A 19,260-nucleotide genomic window follows, 5' to 3' on the forward strand; every position below is an offset into this window, starting at 1 on the left:
CTTTATAGAGCCATAGTAATGGGATCATACCTATTAGGAGGATGTATATATATATATATATATGTATACACACACACACACACACACACATATATGAAAAGAGAGAGAGAGGTGATGTGAGTGGTAGAGTATCACCTGATAAAGACAAAAACTGAACAATTAATAAGTAAGCTGTTATTCAGAGGTGAGATGAATGCCAAAACAATCCACTAAAGGAGTTGGAAGTGATTGCCTCAAGGAGAAGGGCAGGAGACTGCTGTTTTTTTGTTTTTTTTTTTGGGAGGGGTGCATCATGTTACAAGCCTTGTAGAATATTTGGCTTTTGAAATTCTATGCAGACATAACTGATATAAAAAATCATCTGCTAGTCTATTATATCTCAATAAAGCTGGGGAAAATATCTGCTAGGAATGAGGGACCTAACACAAAGAGTTCCTAGAGATGATGTGATCCAGTCTCCTCTCGACTTTTGAGGAAACTGAGGCTGGGAAAAAAGAATTTGTCCAGATACTTTGCTGCATGAAGAGAATGGCTCTGCCATGAATAATCAACACAATAAGTTCTTGGTACTATAACCCTTATCGAACTTTTACGGACAACAAGCTCACCTGACTTCAGGCAGATGGTAAAGCAAATCTTGACTTTGCAAAACAATGGAATTCAGAGAACAAGTATTCTATAAGGAAAATGATTTATAATGCAAAACTAATGCACGTTATTTAATGCAAAACCATTTCTACAAAACCCAACCTAACTCTCCCCACATTTAAATGACTTTGCAGAAATATTATGTTCTCTACTGTACTTAACGATAGATATATTTTGATGAGGAACTATTTTTCTCTCTCTAAACAACCCAGGCAAAAATCTTCCTTTAATAAAGCAGTGGTTCTTAGAGTGTGGTCCTTGGGCCAGCAGCAATCAGCGTCACCTGGGAACTTATTAGAGATACCAGATGACTAGGCATTATCCCAGATCTGCTGAAGCAGAAGCTCTGGGCAGGGGGCCCAGCAGTCTGAGTTTTTTTTTTTTTAACAGATTTTTTTTTTTAATTAATTAATTTATTTATTTTTGGCTGTGTTGGGTCTTCGTTTCTGTGCGAGGGCTTTCTCTACTTGCGGCAAGCGGGGGCCACTCTTCATCGCGGTGCGCGGGCCTCTCACTGTCGCGGCCTCTCTTGTTGCGGAGCACAGGCTCCAGACGCGCAGGCTCAGTAGTTGTGGCTCACGGGCCTAGTTGCTCCGCGGCATGTGGGATCCTCCCAGACCAGGGCTCGAACCCGTGTCCCCTGCATTGGCAGGCAGATTCTCAACCACTGCGCCACCAGGGAGGCCCACAGTCTGAATTTTGATACGCCCTCTAGGTGATTCTGTTGTTCCTTAAATTTTGAGAACCACTGGAATAGTCGATGACATTAAAGACAATGCTGACCGCCGACTTCTTTAGAAGTTAGGCTCATGGGGGTGAGTCCCCACTGCGTGGGGATCCTTTTTCATTTCCTACAGACCTCATTCTCCTCGAGGTTTAAGCACCTTGGTCAGGATTTAATGTGAACTGAGATTTTTTGGGGGGGGGGGTGTGCATAATAAACCAGAGGCAGCCTTTGGCATTATTGATGAAAAACTTAGAGAACACTCTGAGTTCTAGAGTACAATCCAGGCATCCTAATTACAAGCTTGTTACAAAGGAGCATGGTCCTTCTTGGGTGTATTTGTTGAGATTTGGGATTGGCTGTGTATCAGGGACCGTCAGATAGAGCCCTGTAAACACGATAGAAGCTTATTTCTCTTGAAGTAATCGTCTGCAGCTGATGGCAGAACCAAGCTCTGCCATCGGTGGGGCCTTCCTCTGTGTGATCTCAGGTGGCTCTGGGGGTGACTGGTAAAGGCCCACCCCTCCACCAAAGGGTGTGACCTTCTGGTCACTCCGCAAACTTCCCACTGGCCCGAACGGAGTGGTGCGACCACATGCAACTTCGAGGATGGCCCGGCAGTGTTTATTTTGGTTAACTAGTTACTCCTCCCTGCAGACAAAGGAGGAAATGGAAATTTGGGGTGGGAGACGTTTAACAGCCTCTGGTGCACAGTCATTTCTACCTGTGTGCAGGTTCTGGTACATTCTGTGCACAGTAGAATGCCGTGTGATGATCAGGCCATGAGTCTGGGCTCCCAGGCCATGCAAAACCATTGTCACCCCTTTATAAACCTACCTTAAATGGCCCCAAGTTCAGTGATTGCTGAACTAAGGATGGGGGAACGTATAAACAGTATAAACAGTCATAGTTCCTATTTTGCTGACTTTTCTCAAAATTAGGGAAAGTTTGGTGCATAGAAACACAGTCTTGTACATGTAAGAATTTCATGGATGGTAAAGACAGGGTATTAGAAACCCAATGGGGCAGGAATGGATTATTAACTGCGGGAGGTGGTCAGCTCAGAACTGCACCGCACAAAGTATTTGAGCATAAACATATGGGGACAGATGTTAAAAAGGTAAATGTAAAACTTGAAACCCTAGGGAAGTTAAACTTCTGGTATCTTACAATGGGGGAGGACATTTTAGGACTACAGTTTTTAGAAGAAATAAAGTGAATTATGGATTGGACTAAGTTAAAAAAAACAGCTCATGTTCTGTATGTATATCAGAAGGACCCACTAAAGGCAGAATTAGGGAAAATATCTGCAAGAGTTTTGTGGGATAAGATACGTAGAGCTCTTAAAAATCCATAAAAAATACCCACAAAGTTAAAATGTGGGAAGGATGTGAGGTATGTGAGAATACGTGGTACAGTGTTCATAATGGTGAAAAATAAAAAACCAACTTAATGGCCAGCAGTAGGGGAATGGTAAATAAATAACCTGTTCATATTATAATAAAAGTCATACAATCATTTCAAGTCATGTTTTCAAAGAATTTTAATGATGTGGGGAAAATGCTTTCTATGTGATATTTAAATGGAAAATGAATTAAAATTCTAAATTCCATATGAAGTAAAAAAAAAAACAACCCACAGAGAAGCTATCAGGAGGAGATACTATAAAAATAAAAGAGATTATCCCTGGGTGTTAGAATTACAAGTGATTTTACTTTGTTCCTTTGTAATTTTATTTTGCAAGACTTCTACAGAGAGTACAAAGTTGTATACCTTTTATGGGAAGGCAAAAAGTAAACATTGCCAAGAAAGCAAACAGTGACATGTCATTTGCCAAAATAAATACATTTTGCAACCTGGGGGTAGACAGAGCCTTGTCACTTGCGCTTACAGAATAATGTGGGTTTTTGGTATTTATGTCGTTGCTTTTGACTTCTATTTAAAATGATGGGTCTGGTGCATTTAAATTGATCTTATTTTATAGTCACCGATTACCTTTTTATAGTATCTAGTTAGAGGCAGATGGATAGAGTTGAATCAATAGGAATCTTAAAACTTGAAAAAAAGCAAACTTTTTTCCTCCTTTAATAAGGACTTGACTGATTTACTAATAGTTAGGTTTATAGATTTTTCCTTGAAGAAAAACTTTCTGCCTGGTTACATTTTGAGGTGGAATGATTTTCTTGAATTCGTAAATGAATGAAAAAAGCAATAATAGTATGACATAACTTAGCTAAGACTATTTCTCTTTTGAAATTGATGAAAACCAGTACATTCACTGAAAGCCTACTACATTAGGAAGATTGTGATGAAAGATTTGTGGAATATTATGGAGAAACTGCTCAGTCTCCTTTTGAAGTTCCTTAGGTTTTAAAATTCCTATGTTCTCTTTTAACTAGCTCGCTGTACTACAACCTTCAAGAGAGCCATGATTTTAGGACATGTTCCAAACTCAAATATAATAAACTCCTGCCTGCCTAGGCAGTGGTCTAGCTGTTCGCTACGGCAGCTGCTAGCCACGTATGACGTTAAAATAGATATATAATGGAATATTACTCAGCCATGAAAAAGAGTATTTTGCCATTTGCAACACCATGGGTGGACTTGGAGGGTATTATGCTTAGTGAAATATGTCAGACAGAGAAAGACAAATACTGTATGTTATCACTTACATATGGAATCTAAAAAATATAATAGACAAAGTGATATAACAAAACAGAAGCAGACTCACAGACGTAGAGAACAAACCAGTGGTTTCCCGTGGGGAGAGGGGATGGGGTAGGGGATTAAGCGCTACAAACTACTATGTAGTAATTTCTCAGTTTTTGTCTTAATCATGGGATGCCCTACCACTTGGCACGTTTTTGTTTTTAGTCTGTTTCCATTCAGCCTCCCCTTGTCTGTCCATCTGTCTGGCATGCAGCTGCCCAAATGATTTTTCTGAAACAAACCTGATCATTTCACTTCCTGGAATGAAACCCTGCAGTGCCTACTCCCACCTGCAGAGTGAAGTGCAGGAATCCGGGTCCTTATTTTGGCAAACCAGTCCTGAGTGGCTGACCCTTTGTAATGACTGTGTCTGGGTACTTCATGGGCTGTGATGTACACAAACTAGATCGTAGGGTTCTGTGAGAACCGGCTGTAATTTTACCTGTTTTTCTACCCACCCTATTAGAATGTAAGTGTGGAATAGCCATGTTATTACAGGAAAAGTCCAGTTGGTCAAAAAGCACGTTATTTGCAAGCATTGATTCTTTAACTGGTTTTGGTAACGAATCACCTGTGAGACCGCGGACACCTTACCTGTGTGTGGGGATGCTGGGGTGGGGGGCGGGTTCCTGCTTCGCAGCATCCAGCGAGAGAGGAGGGAGAAGCAGGGTGGTGGAGTGTCTTGCCAATGCTGCCAAGGTAGATTGGGGGTTGACACATCGATTCTATTTATTGGTGAAAAATATGTCCATCTTAGTGGTGATGATGACCTGTAGAAAGTGGATGCTTCTGCTGTGCTGTGACCTTGTTGTTGACCTTGTGTGGATATGTGCTCTTTAGTCTTCAATCCTGGTACTTTCTGTTACATGGCATTGCATTTTGCCTGTTGTAATGAAATGGTAGCAGCTCTGATGGGACACCGTTATTTTCGGAGAGTTGAAAAACGAGTGGATACAATTACAGTGCTCTGATTTCTGTTGTTGTTGGTTGCCCTTAGGTAACTCTTCCTTCAGGATGAATTAAGAGAGGACGATCCATAGTTGTTAAGAATGGAGAACAGCGTGTCAGTTTCTAGCATGCCGGACCCTTCGTCTTCATCCTTGGAAAAACATCAGAGCTCAGCTGACCGTAACGGAGATCTTGATTCAGGTGTGATTTTGTTTTCTAAATGCATTTGGCCTTTTGATGTCTTGACCAATATCTTCCTGAAAATGTTTAGAAAATATTGGGGCAGCATTCTAGGCCTCACATACTGCCTGTTCCTGGGATTTGTAGGCACATTTATAAGCATATAGCAGCTCGAAAGTTATGCCAAATTTGGTTAGAAATACTGGGCACAGTGGGCTACATTATAGTGAGGTGACCCATCACTTCAAAAACTCAATGGCTTTATGATCCTGCAATCCCACTTCTGGCCATATATCCGGACAAAACTATAATTTGAAAAGATACATGCACCCTAATGTTCACAGCAGCACTATTTACAATAGCCAAGATGTGGAAGCAACCTAAATGTCCATTGACAGATGAATGGGTAAAGGAGATGTGGTACATATATATATATAGTGGAATATTACTCAGCCATAAAAAAGAATGAAATAATGCCATTTGCAGCAACATGGGTGGACCTGAAGATTATCATACTAAGTAAAGTAAGTCAGAGAAAAACAAATATCATATGATATCACTTGTATATAGCATTAAAAATAGTACAAATGAACTTATTTACAAAATAGAAACACTCAAAGACACAGAAAACAAACTTATGGTTACCAAAGGGGAAAGAGGGGGAGGGATAAATTAGGAGTTTGGGATTAACAGATACACACTACTATATATAAAACAGATAAACAACAAGGACCTACTGTGTAGCACAGGGAACTGTATTCAGTATCCTGTAATAAACCATAATGGAAAAGAATCTGAAAAAGAATATATATATGTATAACTGAGTCACTTTGCTGTACAGCAGAAACTAACACAACATTGTAAATCAGCTATACTCCAATAAAAAAAAAAAACAACTCCATGGCTTAATGCAGTAAATGTTTATAAATGGTTCACACTGTTGGAGCACGGTCAGTGGATGCTCGGTCCATGAGACATCCCACACCCTCTTACAGGGCTGCCATCTCAACATGGTGCTTCAAGGTTTGTCCCTGTAGGGGATGAGCAGGGCTGCAGGGTCTTGAATCAGCAATTAAATACTCTAGCACAGAAGAGGCTTTTGCTCAGAACCTCTTGAGCAGAATCAGTTCCGTGATTCTTTTTTTTTTTTTTTAACATCTTTATTGGTGTATAATTGTTTTACAGTGTTGTGTTATTTTCTGCTGTATAACAAAGTAAATCAGCTATATGCATACGTATATCCCCATATCCCCTCCCTCTTGCATCTCCCTCCCACTCTCCTTATCCCACCCCTCTCGGTGGTCGCAAAGCACTGAGCTGATCTCCCTGTGCTGTGCTGCTGCTTCCCACTAGCTATCTATTTTACATTTGATACTGTATATATGTCAATGTTACTCTCTTACTTCGTGCCAGCTTACCCTTCCCCCTCCCCATGTCCTCAAGTACATTCTCTACATCTGTGTCTTTATTCCTGTCCTGCCCCTAGGTTCATCAGGACCATATTTTTTTTTTAGATTCCATATATATGTGTTAGCATATGGTATTTGTTTTTCTCTTTCTGACTTACTTCACTCTGTAGGACAGACTCTAGGTCCATCCACCTCTCTACAAATAACTCAATTTCGTTTCTTTTTATGGCTGAGTAATATTCCATTGTATATATGTGCCACATCTTCTTTATCCATTCATCTGTTGATGACACTTCGGTTGCTTCCATGTCCTGGCTATTGTAAATAGAGCTGCAATGAACATTGTGGTACATGACTCTTTTTGAATTATGGTTTTCTCAGGGTATATGCCCAGTAGTGGGATTGCTGGGTCATATGGTAGTTGTATTTTTCGTTTTTTAAGGAACCTCCATACTGTTCTCCATAGTGGCTGTATCAATTTACATTCCCACCAACAGTGCGAGAGGGTTCCCTTTTCTCCACACCCTCTCCAGCATTTATTGTTTATAGATTTTTTGATGTTGGCCATTCTGACCAGTGTGAGGTGATACCTCACTGTAGTTTTGATTTGCATTTCTCTAATGATTAGTGATGTTGAGCATCTTTTCATGAGTTTGTTGACAATCTGTATATCTTCTTTGGAGAAATGTCTGTTTAGGTCTTCTGCCCATTTTTGGATGGGTTGTTTGTTTTTTTGATATTGAGCTGCATGAGCTCTGCTTGTATATTTTAGAGATTAATCCTTTGTCAGTTGCTTCATTTGCAAATATTTTCTCCTATTCTGAGGGTTGTCTTTTCGTCTTGTTTATGGTTTCCTTTGCTGTGCAAAAGCTTTTAAGTTTCTTTAGGTTCCATTTGTTTATTTTTGTTTTTATTTCCATTTCTCTAGGAGGTGGGTCAAAAAGGATCTTGCTGTGATTTATGTCATAGAGTGTTTTGCCTATGTTTTCTTCTAAGAGTTTTATAGTGTCTAGCCTTACATTTAGGTCTGTAATCCATTTTGAGTTTATTTTTGTGTATGGTGTTAGGAAGTGCTCTAATTTCATTCTTTTACATGTAGCTGTCCAGTTGTCCCAGCACCACTTATTGAAGAGACTGTCTTTTCTCCATTGTATACTCTTGCCTCCTTTATCAAAGATAAGGTGACCATATGTACGTGGGTTTATCTCTGGGTTTTCTATCCTGTTCCATTGATCTATGTTTCTGTTTTTGTGCCAGTACCATACTGTCTTGATTACTGTAGCTTTGTAGCATAGTCTGAAGTCTGGGAGCCTGATTCCTCCAGCTCCGTTTTTCTTTCTCAAGATTGCTTTGGCTATTTGGGGTCTTTTTTGTTTCCATACAAATTGTGAAATTTTTTGTTCTAGTTCTGTGAAAAATGCCATTGGTAGTTTGATAGGGATTGCATTGAATCTGTAGATTGCTTTGGGTAATATAGTCATTTTCACAATGTTGATTCTTCCAATCCAAGGACATGGTATATCTCTCCATCTGTTTGTCTCATCTTTAATTTCTTTCATTAGTGTTTTATAGTTTTATCATACAGGTCTTTTTTCTCCTTTAGGTAGGTTTATTCCTAGGTATTTTATTGTTTTTGTTGCAGTGGTAAGTGGGAGTGTTTCCTTAATTTCTCTTCCAGATTTTTCATCATTAGTGTATAGGAATGCAAGAGATTTCTGTGCATTAATTTTATATCCTGCTACTTTACCAAATTTATTGATTAGCTCTACTAGTTTTATGGTAGCATCTTTAGGATTCTCTATGTATAGTACCATGTCACCTGCAAACAGTGACAGTTTTACTTCTTCTTTTCCAATTTGGATTCCTTTTATTTCTTTTTCTTCTCTGATTGCTGTGGCTAAAAATTCCAAAGCTATGTTGAATAATAGTGGTGAGAGTGGGCAACCTTGTCTTGTTCCTGATCTTAGTGGAAATGGTTTCAGTTTTTCACCATTGAGAACAACGTGGGCTGTGGGTTTGTCATATATGGCCTTTATTATGTTGAGGTAAGTTCCCTCTATGCCTACTTTCTGGAGAGTTTTTATCATTAAATGGTGTTGAATTTTGTTGAAAGCTTTCTCTGCATCTATTGAGATGATCATATGATTTTTCTCCTTCAATTTGTTAATATGGTGTATCACGTTGATTGATTTGCGTATATTGAAGAATCCTTGCATTCCTGGGATAAACCACACTTGATTATGCTGTATGATCCTTTTAATGTGCTGTTGGATTCCGTTTGCTAGTATTCTGTTGAGGATTTTTGCATGTATGTTCATCAGTGATATTGGCCTGTAATTATGTAGTGTCCTTCTTTGTCTCTTATAATAGTCTTATTTTAAAGTCTATTTTGTCTGATATGAGAATTGCTACTCCAGCTTTCTTTTGATTTCCATTTGCATGGAATATCTTTTTCCATCCCCTCACTTTCAGTCTGTATGTGTCCCTAGGTCTGAAGTGGGTCTCTTGTAGGCAGCATACATATGGGTCTTGTTTTTGTATCCATTCAGCCAGTCTGTGTCTTTTGGTTGGAGCATTTAATCCATTTACACATAAGGTAATTGTCGATATGTATGTTCCTATTACCGTTTTCTTAATTGTTTTGGGTTTGTTATTGTAGGTGTTTTGCTTCTCTTGTGTTTCCTGCCTAGAGAAGTTCCTTTAGCATTTGTTGTAAAGCTGGTTTGGTTGTGCTGAATTCTCTTTAACTTTTTCTTATCTGTAAAGGTTTTAATTTCTCCATAAAATCTGAATGAAATCCTTGCTGGGTAGAGTAATCTTGGTTTTAGGTTTTTCCCTTTCATCACTTTAAATATGTCCTGCCACTCCCTTCCGGCTTGCAGTGTTTCTGCTGAAAAATCAGCTGTTAACCTTATGGGGAGACCCTTGTATGTTATTTATTGCTTTTCCCTTGCTGCCTTTAATATTTTTTCTTTGTATTTAATTTTTGATAGTTTGATTAATATGTGTCTCGGCCTGCTTCTCTTTTGGTTTATGCTGTATGGTCCTCTCTGTGCTTCTTGGACTTGACTGAGTATTTCCTTTCCCATAGTAGGGAAGTTTTCAACTATAATCTCTTCAAATATTTTCTCAGACCCTTTCTTTTTCTCTTCTTCTTCTGGGACCGCTATAATTTGAATATTGGTGTGTTTAACGTTGTCCCAGAGATCTCTGAGACTGTCCTCAATTCTTTTCATTCTTTTTTCTTTGTTCTGCTCCCTGGCAGTTATTTCCACCATTTTATCTTCCAGCTCATTTATCTGTTGGTCTGCCTCAGTTATTCTGTTTTCGATTCCTTCTAGAGTATCTAATTTCAGTAACTGTGTTGTTCATCACTGTTTGTTTGCTCTTTAGTTCTTCTAGATCCTTGTTAAATGTTTCTTGTATTTTCTTCATTCTGTTTCCGAGATTTTGGATCATCTTTACTATCATTACTCTTAATTCTTTTTCAGCTGGGGTGCTTATTTCATCTTCGTTTATTTGGTCTTGTAGGTTTTTACCTTCCTCTTTTGTTTGTAATATATTTTTTTGTCATTTCATTTTTTTTCCTCTTTTTGATGAGTGGTGCTGTATTCCTGTCTTACTGGTTGTTTGGCCTGAGACATCCAGCACTGGAGTCTGCAGTCAGTTGGATAGAGCTGGGTCTTGGTGCTGAGATGAGAACCTCCGGGAGGCCTCAATCTGATTGATATTCCTTGGGGTCTGAGGTTCTCTGTTAGTCCAGCGGTTTGGACTCGGAGCTCCCACTACAGGAGCTCGGGCCTGACCTCTGGCCTGGGAATCAAGATCCTGCAAGCTTCATGGAGTCGTTAAAAGAAAAAAAAAAAAAAAAAAAAAAAAGCAAAGGAAGAAAGAAAAAAAAAGGAGCAGTACAATATCAAAGAATAAAAAAGAAAATAAAATTAGAAAGATAAAAAATATATTAGGAAAAATAAAACTATAATTGAAACAACTGCAGCAAGGTGTAAAATAAAAGCATAACAGAAAAAAGAATAAAAAAAGGAGGAGGGGGGGAAACAAGCTAAAAGGAGAGAACAATAACAAAGTATAAAGAATAAAATAAAATTAGAAAAATAAGAGATTTATTAGGAAAAATAAAAATATAAAAGAATCAACAACAATGAATCAACAAGGTAAAACAGAACCCGAATCTAAAAGAGGAAAAAAGAAAAGAAAAAAAGCCTTGGCTATGGGGGTGGAGTTTAGGCAGGGGTGGAACTTAGGCAGCTGCGGGGTTTAGGGTGGGGCTGGACCTATGCGTGTGGCGGTGGCGTTGGAGCATGGGGCGGGGCCTTAGCTCAGGACCCGCGGAGCTGGAAAAGGCCCTGGGGGCGGGGCCTAAGCAGGGCAACTTGGGGCCGCGCCTCTGCTTAGGACCTGTGCGGAAGGAGAGAGGCAGCATGTGGAAAGGAGGGCCTCTGGAGTGTGGGGTGCTGGAGTTTGGAGGTAGGGTCCTGGGCGAGGGCGTGTGGATGGGGTTTAGGCCCAGCGCATTGGAGGGTGTCTCAGAGTGTAGAGGTGGGGCTCTGGGTGGGGGTTTAGGGGCGGGGCTTGGGTTCCGCGCGGCAGGAGGGAGGCTCTGCGGGCAGAGGATTAGGCCCGGGAGCCCAACAGGCTCCCCGGTTCTTAAGTGGACAGGGAAAGCACTGGCTCCATTCCTTCGTGGCCCTCCCCCACCGTCTCCCCCAGGGTCTCCCCTGTCGCCGCTGGACCCCTAACCGTGGGTGGGTCCCGCTGGGTGTAGGAACTCCTCCCCTCCCCCAGCCGCCCCTCAGGGGTGCTGCTCCGGGTTTCCAGCCTTTACTTTTGCTCCCTTTCCCTCCCTCCCACTCCCTCAGGACCCACGTGGCTGGAGGGGGCCTCGGTGGGCAGAGGATCAGGCCCGGCATCTCAGCAGGCTCCTGGGGGCCCAAGTGGCCAGGGGAAAGTTGGCCACGCTCCCTTTTGATCCTCTGCCCTCCCAGGGGTTCCCCAGTTCCCCACTTTGGGCATGGGATCCCTTCCCCTCCCTCAGCCGCCCTTCAGGGGCGCCGGTCCCGTCCCACCTCCACTTCTCCTCCCCCTCCACTCCCCCGAGGCCCCGCATCCTACCTGGTCACTGGGGGTTCCTCCCGTCCCCTTAGGTGTCCGTGGTGCCCCACTGGCGCCTGGTAGGTGCCCTAGTTGTGAGAAGCCGCGAATTCTGCGTCCTCCTAATAGCCATCTTGACTCTGCCTCTAGTTGTGTGTTTCTGCCACTGCAAGGGAGGTGGGGGAAATAGGATTTTCCCCTATGTGCCCGGTAAGAGAGGGCAAGAGGATCTGCCCAAGCATCGAATGCTCCTTCCCAAGACTCTTTCTTTTTTTTTTGGCTGCACCTTGAGGCTTGTGGGGTCTTAGTTCCCCCGCCAGGGATTGAACCCAGACCACGGCAGTAAAAGCGCCAAGTCCTAACCACCGGACTGCCAGCGAACTCCCCCTAAGACCTTTCGAAAACCTGGAAGGAATCTTTCAGAAAAGTACATGACGTGAAAGTATTTAGGTCATGTGAATTTGCACTAAAATATTTCTCCTTGTAAGAAATCCCAAACAAAGCAAAAGCAATCTTTGGTTGAATTTCATGTTTAACCAAAGAATTCATAAATGTAACTACTAACTACTTACATGATAGTTTATTTTAAAAAGATAATTTTTTAAAAAGAAAGGATTGCATTATTTTCATAACAGCAAATCATACAAGGACAACTGAGCTCTCTGAATCATAAACGTTTGCTGTGGTGAATTCATGTAAACAAAAAGAGCATTAACTCACTGGGCGATTTGACCACCATCCAAAAGTTATGAGATGTGTCTTTGCATTTTGATGAGACCAGGCAATGACAGGATTACAGATTGCTTGATATGATTGAGTTTCTTAGATTATGTTTCTCAAATAATATCTGTACCTGGAATTATCTTTTTATCTGCAAAAAAATCTGGAAAACCCTGAAATAATTGCCTAACTATGTTGAAAGATGTTAGTACCTGTTTCAAAATTGGCTTAGTTCTCCCCACTTGTGTTTTTCTGTACATAAAATAGGAGTGAGAAAACTTCTAAAAGCAGAGCTGAGCCTTTGTCTCCCAATGGAAATGTGGAAATTCTCTTTCAGAGAGAGCATAGCCTCATAGCTGAACGTTCATCCTAATCATTCTACTTTTATTTAAGTACAAATATACTTTAAAGAAGTCTTTATTACATTTGCTAAGTGAGGTTATCTTCCCACTTTTGGCGTCACTGAGCTTTTATTGTATTTTTGTCGGGCACACATCTGATGCCTGTTACTGCGTTGTTTTCAGCGGTGTGTTTTCAAAGCTGTTTCAAAGCCAACCGTGTGTTGAGTTTTCATTTTCATGCAGCTGCGGTATAACTCAAGCATGAGTAGATCCTGAACCCATTAATGATAATATGGTGTCAGGAATATTATTTGTACTGACTTTCTTTTGGGGTGATTCCATGACTGGGGAAGCATGAGTGTCAGGTTCGGCACATCTTCAGCGGGGCATGTGTGCAGTGGGGAAAACTTATCCGACACATGTGGTTAGTTCTTGCTCTTGTGTGGGGCAGCCTGCATCATCCAAGGTGTTAAGATCTTTAGTAGAAATAGTAGCTCTAAATTACTTCTAAATGATCCTGACATTTTTCAGATCTTGGTCCTGACTCACTTTTTCCTTTTTTCCTATATGCCTAACGTGTCCTTTCTCCTTGGAATTTCCCTATGTCCTTGTGTGGTGAGGAGGCATTTAGATGGTACCACAAAGACGGATTTCCTAGAGAGGAAACAGATTTAAGGCAGGATCTAAACCTTCGTGGCTAGCAGAGGCCGACTTGTAGAAACTCAAATCTAGTTTGGAACATTGAGACGTTAACAGACTCAAGTATGAGTCTTCAAGTAGTTTATTTTCCCTAGGAGTTTCCTTTTAACCAGTTCATCAGTAAAATAGTTTCCGTTCTGGAATCGGTCTTGGGGCTATTTGGTTCTGGGACCCTCTGTGACGTGCTTAGGGCTGGATGGCATCTTGGTGCCAAGGTTCTTTTCCCCAGAAGTTTCCAGATGAGATTCTTGTGTTGGATGAACCGGAGAAGGCACAGACAGCCTGCAGCTGCTTCTAAGTTGGCTGGCAGGTGCGCGAGGAGAGGTTTGTGGTCCTGAGTTCCAACTGTCTGGCAGGCACTCTTAAGTACTTCCCACGTGTTGGGTCCCTTCATCCTTCTGCAGCCCAGTGAGACAGCTGCTTTTATTAGCCCTGTTTTATAGATGAGGAAACATCGGATGACAAGAGTCACTTGGCTCTTGTGTTCCAGCCGGGATTTCATCTCAAGCATCCCGAGGCTCTGAAACGCTGGGCTGTCCCTGCCGTTCGGTGCAGGGAGAAGTTACCCTCATACATACGGGTTCCTGTGAGCACGCTTCCCCTGCCCCTACCACCCCACACTTTATGGGACCAGGCGCAGCTCAGATTCCTTCTTGTCCTCTCCTCCACTTGTCCCCCGTCCCTCCCCGGTCCCCATGTGTCATGTGACACACAACTGCATCTCCCTGAGAAGCAGCTATACTCTGGCTCTTCTCTGCCAAAGTTTTGGGGCCATAGGATGGAGTCTAAGGTAGCTGCCCTGGGGGTGTGCGCATCTTGTGCTGCTGAGGTCCGCCCCCTCACCCCCAGCTGCTGCGATTCCTTGCATGATGGTCCACTTTGCTGCACTAGAAACTTCAGCTTAAAACAAATGACTCGCATGAACAGCTTTTTTATTTTTCACTTTCGCCTCTTTGCCTAAGGAAGGCTCAAAGAGTGTTGGGGTCCATGACTGACACTCGCGTCCTGTCAGTGAAATAGGCAGCGTGTAAAATTCCTCCTCCTCCTGGGGGGCACCGAGGCCTCTCCGGCAGACAGCCTGGGCGGCCCTGTTACTGGGCACAGAGAAGGAAGGGGACCGGGATTGGATTCCTGGAGTGCTCGGTTTCTCCAATTGCAATTTGCTTGCTGGTGATAAAAGCAAGCAAAATAGTATGCTGACATAGTGATCAGTAGATTCCTTGACATTCTTTTTCCAGACCAGCTAAATGTAATTTGCTGATGAAGTCTGCAGATAAAGTGGCATTGCACATTTAGACGGGGCAAGCCACCGAGTAAAAGAATTACACTGGAAATGTGGGCTTGATTTTTTTTTTTTTTTTTGGACTAGGAGTATTTAACCAGAGTCCCATGGGCTCTTCTATTTGGGAAGGAAAGGAGTCAACATTCTTAGTAGAAAAATCTGGATCTCTTACTCTTCCAGCTGGGGACTAGTTCAATGTGACTCAATAATATTTCTCCTCCTCCCCTTTTTAAAGTCTCTTTTGAATACTTGTTGCCTCCCCTAGCTAGGAGATGGGGTGTTCAGTTTTTCCTGTAAAGTCTCTCTGGCCCCCTGGGGTCTGGGTGGCCGAGACACCCTTGAGGACCTTGTGTTCTGGTGTCTGTCCCCCAACCCTGTACCCCCCGCCCCAGGTGTAGTCCTGCAGCTGTGAACTCAGACCTAGGACTGATGTTGGCTAGTCCTTTCTGAGTTTTATCAATACCCTGTGTCTGTTTAATGTACTCACAGTGGAAACATTTTCTAAACCTTGTGATCCTACCAACCGACTATCAGCAGTTAAAATGACAAAGATTGAATGTCTTCTTCCTTTCTCTATCCACTTAAAAAAAAAATCTAGTGCACAAGAAGGTGCCCTGTAAGATTTCATTCATTCTGAACCTGCTGATTCTCTATTCCTTGACTGGGTGCTGGTGACAGGTTTAATATTCTCCTCTGCAAGATTAGTCTTATTTCAGCTTGTTACATTCTACAACCCAAGATCTGATGACTTAAAAAAAGGTAATGAGTCCTGTGTTGATTCCATTTTTCACTGTAAAGTCGTTTGCACTCCCACTTTGAGTATTCTTTTTCTAGTTAACATGAACGATTCCAGTCACATACACAGCTCTCTGTGTTCTAGAATTGGATCACCACTAAAGAACACTCCCGCCTTCTTCTGAGCTGTGACATTTCCTTAGTAGCTTTTCACAGTCTGCTTGCATGACATCGTGGGGAAATGCCTCTGACCAGTTCCGATGCAGAGAAAAGAGGCCGTCAGAGTTTCCTTGATAAAATGTTTACGGGTTTAAGAAGTTTATGAATCGGCTGTAAATATTTGCTCCGGGTTTATGAGACCTCCACTCATAAACACTGTGTGTCTGTCTCTTGCTCTTTGAAATGTCTTTAGAGAATCAGCTGCTCAGGGCATAGGTGGCGGAGGAAGTGTTACATGTTACAGGTTCCGAAAACCCTCAATTTTGTGTTTGATTTTATTGTTAAAACAGCATACTTAGAGTTAAAGGCATAAAGGTTTTAATCTTTACAATCCCATTCTAGGTCTGACTCTTGGTTGCTTTTTAAAGTGTTTGTTTTGATGGCAGAGAGCAGCAGAGCTTTCCTGGGCACTGATCTCACTGACTCACGTGTGGGGAGGGGGTGGGTCCCAGTGGTACCTTTTCCTTTCTTTTCTTTTTTTATGGATTTTATTTATTTGTTTGTTTATTTATTTATTGGCATGTGGGATCTTAGCTCCCTGACTAGGGATGGAACCTGAGCCCCTTGCATTGGAAGTGGGGAGTCTTAACCACCAGACTGCCAGGGAGGTTCCACCTTTTCCTTTCTTGATTGACGGGAGTGAATGCTGGAGCGAGCAGGAAAGCTGCTACAGCGTCTTTTATTGGGAGAAGAGACGGAAACGTAGCTTGTAATGAATTAAAATTGGGTGGAAACAAAATTTTTGTTAACAGCCTAGATGAGAGTTTTAGGAAGGATCAAGAGCTCTGATGAATGGTCTCAAAGTTGCAATTGGGAGGTTTAAGCCTTGGTCTTCGCCTCACCACTGCCTCCAAGTGGTGGAATCATCAGGTCTCTTGCGGTCCTGTTGAGGTTCATCAGGGTGCAGCGGGCAGCTCCTAAAGGCTCAGTCTCCACCTGAGTGTTTCTGATTTGGAGGAGCCCAATCCGTTTTCAGCAGCTGGAATTCTCTAAAAACTGCTCTTCCGGGACCTAGTGCCTCCGTCGGCTCAGGGCCGAGTATCACACCCACATCCTCTGCCGGCTTTCTCCTCCTTCTTTGCAAACAGGCCCCAGGAGCCCTGCCCCTTCTGTCCTCCTCCCCGAGGGTGGCAGCTGCCTCCCGCCCACCCCCCACCTCCTGGGTCCTCCTGCTGCCTGACTTGGCCCTGGACACATTATCGCTCACCACCACAGAGACAGATAAGCTGGCCCCGGGGTCCGCCTCGGATCCTCCAGATGGAGAAGGGGGTGGTGGTGGAGCGGGGCTGTCTGACCTGGGAGGGTGCCTCGGAGAAGTTCCAGCTTCCACCCCAGACCACCTGCGTTGGACCCCTGCTTCGTAGCTGGACAGTTGTGCGACCTGTTAATTCCCTTGAGTGCCCGTCTGTCAGGGTTCTTGGAACAAGGATTAAATAAGGTGCTGCATGTAAAGCAGTTAGAGGAGGGCTGACACCCCCAGTTCTCATCACTGCTGTGACAGCCTGTGGTCTCTGGGTGGAAACGGAGGTGCCTGTCAGGGCTGGAGCTGCAGGGCCTGCAGGAGGCGTGGTTTGAGCGGACGCTGGACGGGAGGGTGTAAAGAAAGCACAGATTTCCACTGCAACAAGTCAGCTACCCTGGAGATTCCGTACCAGGCCACCGTGGCAAGGAGACGGTGCTGCGTCCGTGCCTCCGGCTAGTGGGTCAGAAAACAGACTTGATCATTGATGCCCAGTGCAGCTGGGGTGAAAAGAATTGTGGGCAGAACTGTTGGGTGACCCCCTGAGGCATTTTCTAGAGCGTGACTGCTTTCCCTTTGGGTTTGCCTCCCTGCCTTTAGCAGCTGGAAACCCGCCTCACAGCCCTTGGTAAGTGGTGGCCGCAGGACCTGCTGGCTCGTACCAGGGAGCACGATTCTGATGGGAGGGCCTAAACCCCAGGGTGACTCTGCATCTTGGAAGAGCTCCAGGGGAAAGGTTTTCTCTTCAGGTGGCTTTTTCTGTTCTCGGACATTTAATCATAAACCACCTTATTAAAGTTGGAGGTGGAAGTTCTTAGCAACTTGGCTTTAGAAGACGACGTTTAAGGTAGCTGCCTTTTGGCTTAGCATCTTCTGATGTTACAAAAATTATCCTCTTCTATCAATTCCTGAGACTAGATAGAGTATTACAAGAAAATAACTTTTCCCACTTATAATTTATAATCTTGAGGAGAAAAAAAAATAGTGATAGCCTCCAAGAAGTCTTTCTTATACCCCCAGTCACTAATTCCTCTGGCCCACCTGCCGGGTTATACCACTTCTACATTAATACACGATTGATTGCAGTATTTCTTCTGGGCCACTGAAATGGGCTTTTGCTAATAGAAGATACACAGGTTGAATGTCAGTATCCATTGAGTGTTATGGAAAGAAAGGAGAGTCTTAACTTTTGAAGCACTAAATGGCCTGCATGTTTGGACAACCCTTACTACTGAGTGTTCCTTCCCTATAACAGCCTTGCAAATAGGTTAAAATAATGTTTACGGCTCATCAGTTTTTTCCAGTGGAAACTATGACATCACATTTATGTTATCTATATTTTAAAGTGAGTTATTTGGTGCTTTTCAACTATACCGATTGTATCTTACTGTACAGTCTGAAATGTTTTGGGAATTGCTTGATTTCCTCCAAAACAGTGATGGTTTTAAGAGCCACATCGTACATTTGATTGCATTTCTCCTTGTTCCTTGTCCTTGGAGAAATGCGTGTCCTGTAGGTTTCCACCTGGGTGCCTTGCCCTGAGAGCTCTGTCTCAGGAGAAGGCAGGAGAGGGTCTGTGGAGGGGGTGGGCGTGGGGTCAGTCTGAGAGCTGCTCAGTTCCTGTGGCTAACTGGCCGGGTGCCTCACACACCTGAGCGGTCCTTCTGGGTCTCAGTTTTTTTCCTTGAAATGACTTTGGAGTCAATGCTTTCTGAAGCCCCAATGATCTGTGATATTACTTTATAATCTCCAGCTGTTGTACTCTATATACATCAAGGTGCTTACTTGGTGCCCAGTGGTTTCCTTCACCTTGTCCTCCAACCTCTCCAAACACTGGAGTGTCTCCAGTGGATAATCTCAAACAGGCTAACATACAGCAACTACGCCTTGAAGCAAATCTCATTTCATTTACTGAAGAGCCCTTAATCTTACCCTTGATTCTGTCATGGTAGTCCAAGCAGAATTTCTTCAGGGTTTTCCTTGATTTCCTCTCCTCTCCTCTCCTCTCCTCTCCTCTCCCCTCCCCTCCCCTCCCCTCCCCTCCCCTCCCCTCCCCTTCCTTCCCCTCCCCTCCCCTTCCTTCCTTTTCCCTTTCTTTCCTTTCCTTGTTCCCTTCCCTCCCTCCCTTTTCCCTTTCTTTTCTTTTCTTACCTTCTTTCTTTTACGTGAAGTATAGTTGATTTACAGTATTGTGTTAGTTTCAGGTGTACAGCAAAGTGATTTCTTTATACATATATGTATATATATTCTTTTTTTTGATTCTTTTCCATTATAGTTTTTTACAAGATATTGAATAT

General features: G+C 42.9%; 1 protein-coding gene across 5 annotated transcripts in view; it reads left to right on the forward strand.

Annotated features, from left to right (window-relative positions):
• Positions 1-19,260, forward strand: part of SFMBT2 (Scm like with four mbt domains 2) — a 224,681-nt gene that overhangs the window by 15,624 nt on the left and 189,797 nt on the right. For all 5 annotated transcript variants that reach the window (XM_057544328.1, XM_007167433.2, XM_057544331.1 and 2 more), the window contains exon 2: positions 5,079-5,230. In XM_057544328.1, the coding sequence (XP_057400311.1) occupies positions 5,131-5,230 (100 nt within the window). In that variant the 5' untranslated portion in view covers positions 5,079-5,130. The remainder of the gene's footprint in view (positions 1-5,078; positions 5,231-19,260) is intronic.

This window comes from Balaenoptera acutorostrata, chromosome 3 (assembly GCF_949987535.1).
Source record: "Balaenoptera acutorostrata chromosome 3, mBalAcu1.1, whole genome shotgun sequence".
NCBI lineage: Eukaryota > Metazoa > Chordata > Mammalia > Artiodactyla > Balaenopteridae > Balaenoptera > Balaenoptera acutorostrata.